Genomic DNA, 7,838 nt, shown 5'->3' on the forward strand with positions numbered 1-7,838 from the left:
GGGTAGGGGGGGGTCGCGCGTGCCGGGGTGGGTTGTTTCACGCGTGCGCTATGATGCAGTTCACTTGGCATCTGAAAATACATTTCCTCAAAAGTATTTTGAATCTGAAAAGAGCTTCACTGAGTGAGAAGTAGTGGATCTCAGCAGACAGTAAGTTTCACTTTTGCTCTGTTACTGCAGAGAGCCTGCAGGAGTCATGGGCCGGGTGTGTGGGGTGGGGGGTGAGGAGGTGTGCTCCGTGATGAGGAAGCTCAGCTTAAAGACACGTCCCAGGGAGGTTTCTGGTACCAAAAGAGATTTCTGGTCCCCACCTGTCGTTTTGCTCCTCAACATGGCTTCCTAAAAATGCTGCAGGATTTCTCAAACATGCKTGAATGAGTCAGAGCAAGGCTTTGGGCATGTTTTTTTTATGAGAGTATAACATTATAACATGACATAAAACTAAAAAAAAAGTTGATTTTATATGATATCGCCCCTTTAAGGTCCAAAAATGACCTTTAGAGAACCTGACAATCTACTGATCACAAACACTTTGAACATTTTCAAGATAGATTGGTTTATAAAAACAAAGAAAATAGATTTAAACCTTTGCACTGTGGAAACGGTCATGTATGTTCCTTAGAGAGTTACATAATCAGTGACCAATAAATGTCAAACTGTGCTGACTCTTTGAACTGTCCTACACTAGTTGTTGGTGTAAATGAATGGCCTCGGTTCTGCTCTCAGAAACGATGTCACAGAAACCACCTGTAAAAGATCTGAATTGAATACAACTCTAATGGTTGACCATTACCTCAACAGTGGAGGCTCTTTTTTCATTTCCAGTCATGCAGAGCGACGACTGAGAGTTGTTTGAAACCAGATTAAATGGCACACAATCCGCCCCGATTCATCATGCCGTCTCACTTGTTTGCTGGTGTATTCGAGAGAGTCCCGAACCCTGAAAGATCTTGGAACCACTCAATAAACAAATAACGGATTACCCCTTCGCTGTCCCCAAGGACAGTGCACTTTAGAATCGACATGAAAATGAACTCCCATCGACTGTCCTTCAGGAGCGTGGATGTACTTTGTGTTTAGTAAGAGGGTGGAAAAATAAAAGGCTTTGTGCTGCAGGCAAATATAAAAGAAACAAAACAGCGATTTGAATAGAAAGGAGAGTAATTTGCTTTGGGTGATTATTTGCTATTGGACATCTACCAATTAGTTTGCAAAAGTAAACACTGGAAAAGCTGGGGGTACAATGATAGATAGGGACACCTKGACTTGAATGACAAGGAAAGTTTCTGCTGCTGCCATTACCGCAGCAGAACCATCTCTTCTGATAAACACTTAATGGCATATTGACCACCTGATGTGTTTCCTCCTGGTGAACCTGCTTCTGTAGAATGAGTTTCTGTCCTCTGGCTCTGGTCTCGTCTCAGACATTTTAGTCTTCAGCTTCCTCTGCTTCCTCCCTCTCACAGCCCGGCTGATGCTTTTCTTCTTTTACCCTCAGTTTCCTCTTTGCTCCATGTGCTGCATCATTTTCACTGTGATCTTTTTTCCCAATATTTCCAATTTCTTCTATTGTTTTGGTTTCTTTTGTTTTCGTAACACATCACACACTTTTTTTTACCGCACACCTTTTAAGTGTATTTGTTGAAAACCAAATCTGCATGCCTGTTGAAGCAGAGCAGGTAGATTATTTGTTTCAAATGCAAACGGTTTCAGGAATAAACAGTTCAGCAGAATAGGTTTTGCTTGCTTCAGCGATTTGCTCTCTTTGTTTTGAGCTCCTCCGCATTAAGCTAGTTAAAAAGAGCAAACCATCCGTACTGTAAATCCACCGAATCCTGAAGGCATTCAGAGAAAACTTCCTGCTACTAAGCATCTGTTCTCCCCGTAGACAATAATAAATACAAGCTTTATTGAGAGCACCTTTTAAACAAAGCAATATGTGTTATATAACAGTCTTGCAATAGATTCTGCACCGGTGAAGGTTATAATTGTGTTGATTAAAGGTCTGGTTACAAAACCCCGCAGGAATAAGACTCATGCCCGTGCCATTAAGTTTAATTTACAATATACTGCAGGTTGAACAAGCTGTGCGTTTGTTATTGGTCTTTAAAAACCAAAGGTGAATTTGTGCTTGAACAGAGCACACGCACCAACAAATGTTATTTCAGTCTGTTTCAGTTTTTACTGAAGGACCTTTAAATGTCGTCTCTGAATCTTACCTTTTCAGGTGTCCGATGACTCATCTGACTCCCCAGAACCTGAGCCAATCAGCTGCATGGAGCCCTTCATGGTGCGAAGGCTGTCATGCCGGTCGGTCCAGCTGCCACCTTTAGCCTTTCGACAGGCGGAACAGTACTACTTGGACCGGAAGCCCGAGCCGGACACGGTGGCAGTTCCACCGAGGCCCACTACGCTGCCTCTACGTGCGCCGCCGCTCATCGCCATCACCTCAGCGGACACCAGCAGGTAGGGAACATTTGTGTCTCAGCATTTTTGCGCGCACGCGCGCACACACAGAAAAATAACCTTTAATGAAATGGGTTATTGTTGGTATAATGAGTTTTTGAAGTTGTGGATTGACACATTGATTGAACCGAGGGCAGATATCCATTAATTATGTGACAGAGTGGAAAAAAATGAGACCTGAAGTGCAAGTCACCTACCCCAAGGCCAACTCTGGATTAGGAGCCATGTTTCCATGGTAACAATGAGTGATATTTGCCTAAAGGTCAGACTCAATGACCAAAGGCTGCAGAAACAGTTTCTGACTTCTGTTCATTAAGATAACACTTTATAACACATCACAAGCTTTCACAAAATACACACACAGCTGTCTAGAAACAGCAAGACATCTAAAAATATTACAGAACATTTGTCAGGATAAAAGATGCTTCAAAGTGACTTTTAGTGAGTAGCTTAATTAAGGGACAAATATTTTTGCACTCATGCAATCTAAAGTGCCTTTTCACCAGAATGACCTGCCGGCTAAGATCAGACAAGCAGGTGTAGAGTTCTTGTTTTCAGTTGAACTAAAAGGCCCCTGAACTAAAGCAGCTCTCCATATTGTAAAACACTTTGACTGGTTGATCAGAGGAACAAAGTGAACGTCTCTTTTTGCTCTGATTGATATATATATATATATATATATATATATAATAGCATTCTAACACCTTTGGTAGTAGGGAAAACTGTGTATGAAAAGCAGTGGGGCACAAACACATCCTTGTGGAGCTCTGCTGGTGATTGTCAAAGGTGTTGTTAACTCTCACTGTACCCTGGCATGTTTTATTTTAGGTGAGTTCAAATGTGTTGATATTAGACGCTTTAGGGAGGAAACAGCATTTTCAGTCCTGCACTGTTTATATGCAAATTGAAAAGGATCAAGTCTGTCCTGTATTGACTGAAAGAGCAGGTGCCACGTTGTTTCTTTCTAATGACTGTATTAATATTAATGTTGGAGCTGCAGGGGTTTTGTGACATTTTCACAAATGGGAACAGTGTCAAAATATATGACAGACATACAATTAATGCTACAGTTCAGTGCTAATAGTTTGAAAATTATTTAGCAACATAAATTAGGAATCTATGGGTAGTTAGGTCAGAAATTACACAAAATAGTGTTTAATGGACTACCATGAGTGATCAAAGACTTTCAGAGTCGAGTCTCATGATGTTCGATTTAAATGAAAGTGTTGGAGGGTAAATTATTTTCTTGTGGACAGTCCGTCTTTTGCAGCATCAGTTCAAGACTGGGTTGAAGGTTTTGGAGCTGTGCACAACACACCATGGTTCAGAGAATCTCAGTCAATTGTAGCCAAAGCTCACTTAGACAAAAGTGACCAGACAATCAAAACATCAATAAATCGAGCTCCTTTCACTGAAAGATAGTAAAGCTCTATCATCGCAGATACTCACTTTACTAAAACAAGAATGCAGCATTCCAGTCAACAAGATGTGTCGAAAAATTAAATAAAAATGATGAATTGTCTCACAGGACAAGATGTCTGAGTTACTATATTCTGGGTAAAAGTAAAARCAAGATGCTTCTGTAGAAAAAATATAAACATATCTGCACTTCCTGGTATATAATTTGAAAAAAAAAAACTAGATAAAACAAAATTTCTTTTCAGCAGATGTAGCTGAGTTGATCATTGTGTGAAAGTGGAGGCAGTTTGGTGCATCAGTGAAATGGTGGATATTCACAGCCCAATTTTCTGTAAAATATACTGCCATTCAGTCTGAGCTAAGTGGGAGCATTAGGTTTCATTTGTCTGGTTCTCTGTTGTGGGATTTTTGTTTTGCTCAAGGAATGGAAGCAATATTTTTTATCAATATTGCCCATTTATTGCTTCTGTTATTCTCAAAAGTAAAAAAAAAKCACATAAAATAAATTACTTAATGTACTAGCATTAGTCTAGTTTTAGAAAATAAATGGATGAATAACAATGGGGACATTTTATAAATGATCACAACTTGAACTAAAATTTCCAAAACACTCTTCACAAAAAAAATCTCATTTTGAATTGTGTCCAAATAATAAATTGGTGACAAATTTATTGGTGTCTCCAGACTTTTAGGAAAACAAATTAACTTGTTTGTAGTCTTATCTTTCTTATGCATTTGTGGCTTTGTTTGAGAGTAAAAGCTTTCTTTCCAGGTAGAAAAATACCACAGGTTATGGTGGTCTAGCTGCATGCGAAACATTCATTTTTCTTTATGCTGGGCACTTGAAACTGAATATTTGAAATGTAGTTCAAAGAATCCTGAAGCTGCTCCCGCTGGAATTTGTACACTTTTTAATTTGCATTATTTATTTTCCACGTTCTGGGTCTAAAAAGATAAAAAAGAGACCTGGAACAACAAAAGACAAACTGTGATGACTGACGGTTGTTTTTTTTTTTTTCCTGAGTTTGGTATTGTTCCTATTTTCACTTGTGGGAATGAAGCATTGTTTGCATCTATTGCTTCCTAATGAAACAACGGATTGAGTTCTTTTCAACACGAAGTGTTGGGTTTGTGTGTGTATTATAATGAATTTGTGGTGGAAGGCTTGAACACAGGGACACAAGGCAGAACATTAAGAAAATAAAAAGTCTTTGATAAATTTATTTGCAGGACCAGAAAAATTAGGACCATTAACTAATAAAAGCTGATAAACAACTTGGAAGAATAGACAAAAATGTTCACTTTTAGCTTTGAAAGGCTAACACTCAGCTGACTCACAACTGCTTTTGTTTTAACATCATTTGAACCAGATTTCACCTTTAGAGCTGCACTGCTGTGTGGTCCAGCCAGAAAAAGAAAGAAAAAAAAACTGTCATTTATTGAAACTTTGAGAAATGTGAATGTAAAAAGGCAAGAAGGAGAGAGAGAGAATAATACAACAGTGTCTCAAAAACACAATGATTGGAATATTCATGTCGGGAGGTGTTTTGTTATTCTCAAACTGGACGCCGACACCAAATCAGCTCGACCCTGATCAAAGAGGGATTCTTCATTCTTCCTTCAGACACATGCTGCACACGCCGGTCTGCATCTTTTAGTAGGGAATGATTCAAAATGCAACAGAATAAAGAGTCCAAACATTTCTCAAAGCTTGGCAGGAACCAGCAGAAGATGAAAGGAGTACGAGACGTTCTGGGTGTCATCGACCATGAACTGACCTCAACCTCTAACCAGAACAAATAATGCCAGGGTGTCAAACACTGTCTCCTCTCATCAGACTGGAATCATGAGTTAAATTGTCTGCACGACAACATTTAACTGGCCTAATAATTACATGGATTAAACAGATAAAAATTTCAGATTTTTCTTGAAACATCTGAATATACTGTAAGATGTAAGGGACATGAGGCTGGCTTTATGAATTGGTAACAAAAAAAATTTGATCAAAGCAGTTGAGATTCAAAGCTGGTGGAAGTGAAAGAAAACAATTAGTGTGAATGTTGAATGCCTTTGCTGAAATTTGCATTGTAAAGCTAAAAGAAGCAGAACAAAAAGCTAAAAAGAGCAAACTGCTAGCAAAAAAGCCAAAAGTAGCAATACTCTGGCTATTCTAAACATAACAAAAAATAACAAAGGCTAGCTAAATGTATCAAAAGGTTAACTAAAATCTATAGTAGTGGAACACCAGCTAAAAGCTCAACGAGGCAAAAGTGTTGAATGCTAGCTAGAATGTAAAAAATCTAGATAGAAGCTAAATAGAGCAAAAGGCTATAGCTAAAAGCCAAGGTAGCAACTCTGTAGCTTAAAACTAAAAGCAATATAAGACAAAGATGGACCCATCATGCAGGAGCAGATTAAAAAGCACAAGGTTTTTGAAAGAATTCAAGAGATAGCAGTTTAACATTTTTTAAACTTTCAAAACAAAAAAAAAAATCACAGCACTCCTAAATGAGCTGAAATTTTCAACGTATTATCAGATAACAGCAACACTTGTCAGTGACAACATGCAGAGTTTTACTGTTTTATTGATGTCAAAGATTCACAAAAATGAAGTAGAAAAAAATTAAAGGGACAAGATATTCATTGTAAAAGATAAGCTTTGAATCTCAGGAAATTCAGTGTCAGTCCGGAAGAACGGACAGCATGATGAGAGGTAGGAAGTAAAAAGTGTGTTGGCAGCGATGCAGAGAATTCTTGCTGTTTAGTGGACTAATAATATGCAAAGCGTTGGTATTTAAATGTTTCCCCCATCTGGCTTCAAACGGAGTGACTCATCAAACACTGAAGTCGAACAGATTTCTGTTCTTCACCTCTGTCACTTTTTAATCTTACCAGGGTCTTTGAAACATTACAAAATCAAGATTAAAGCAAGGACTGTCAGAAAAATACAACCTTTTTAGTTTTTAACACTGCTTCAGAGCCTAACTGGGTTTGTGATGTGAATTAATTATCAGCTGCTGCCAAAGTTGAGAGCTTATAAGGTTTTAGCCTGTGTCTGTGTTGTCTGTCGCGTTAATAAAATATCTCATGAACCAGTGGATGGATTTTAATTCAATTTTCAGAAAAAAAAAACATTGGGTATACTTCAGTGAGGTACTTATATTGGCTAGAGGTGCTACGTGACTTCATGGTTGGAGAAAGCGGCCATATTGTTTAGGACGAGGGCAACTCGACATAAATTGTTAGCTGGTGAAGCTGAAACATTGTCAATAAATCATATTTACATGTTCACAATAATTTTTACTATTACCATTACTTCCTCTTTTATGTTGCCCCACAAGAAAAGTCAATATGACCAAACACGGTTTAGCTAAGCTCCGCCCACCTCAAGAGCTCAGCTAATCAGGTTTAGGACAAAAAAAATCTAAAGAACTCTGCCAATCACAGTTAGGACAAACTCTGCTCACACAACAAGAAACTCCCTCTATACAAGATGGCTTCTACGGCCAGCTGACCACAGAAAACACAAAAATGTCCATAACTCAGTCAGTTTCACAGATACGGTTAAAACCTTGTGTCAGTCAGAACCCATACTCTGAGGTCGACTCACTCATGGACCAAAATGGCTACTGTTGTGGAAATATTTATTAAAAGGCAGAAACACTTGAATAAAAAGAAGATGCACTTTGTGGAATGGTCGTTGAATGATTTAAAAAGGTTTGCAATTGCAAAGATGATACAGCGTGGCCAGGTCTGAATCAGAGGTCTGCACACACAGCAACTAACAAAGTTACAGGAAATGAGTTTTAACATAATAGGTGGAGCATTGAACAACCAATGACAAAATGACAAGTCTCACAGTCTGAGAAGGACACGTTAAAGAGACGATGGTAGGCCTGTCACGATAACAAATTTTGCTGGGCGATTAATTGTCTCACAAATTATTGCGATAA

At 38.6% G+C, this 7,838-nt stretch overlaps 1 protein-coding gene across 2 annotated transcripts in view; it reads left to right on the forward strand.

Moving 5' to 3' along the window:
* LOC106513734 (cAMP-specific 3',5'-cyclic phosphodiesterase 4D) overlaps positions 1–7,838 on the forward strand; it is a 73,487-nt gene that overhangs the window by 22,622 nt on the left and 43,027 nt on the right. For both annotated transcript variants that reach the window (XM_014002703.1, XM_014002704.1), the window contains exon 3: positions 2,228–2,466. In XM_014002703.1, coding sequence (XP_013858157.1) covers positions 2,228–2,466 — 239 coding nt within the window. The remainder of the gene's footprint in view (positions 1–2,227; positions 2,467–7,838) is intronic.

This window comes from Austrofundulus limnaeus, unplaced genomic scaffold (assembly GCF_001266775.1).
Source record: "Austrofundulus limnaeus strain Quisiro unplaced genomic scaffold, Austrofundulus_limnaeus-1.0 Scaffold14, whole genome shotgun sequence".
NCBI classification, from domain to species: domain Eukaryota; kingdom Metazoa; phylum Chordata; class Actinopteri; order Cyprinodontiformes; family Rivulidae; genus Austrofundulus; species Austrofundulus limnaeus.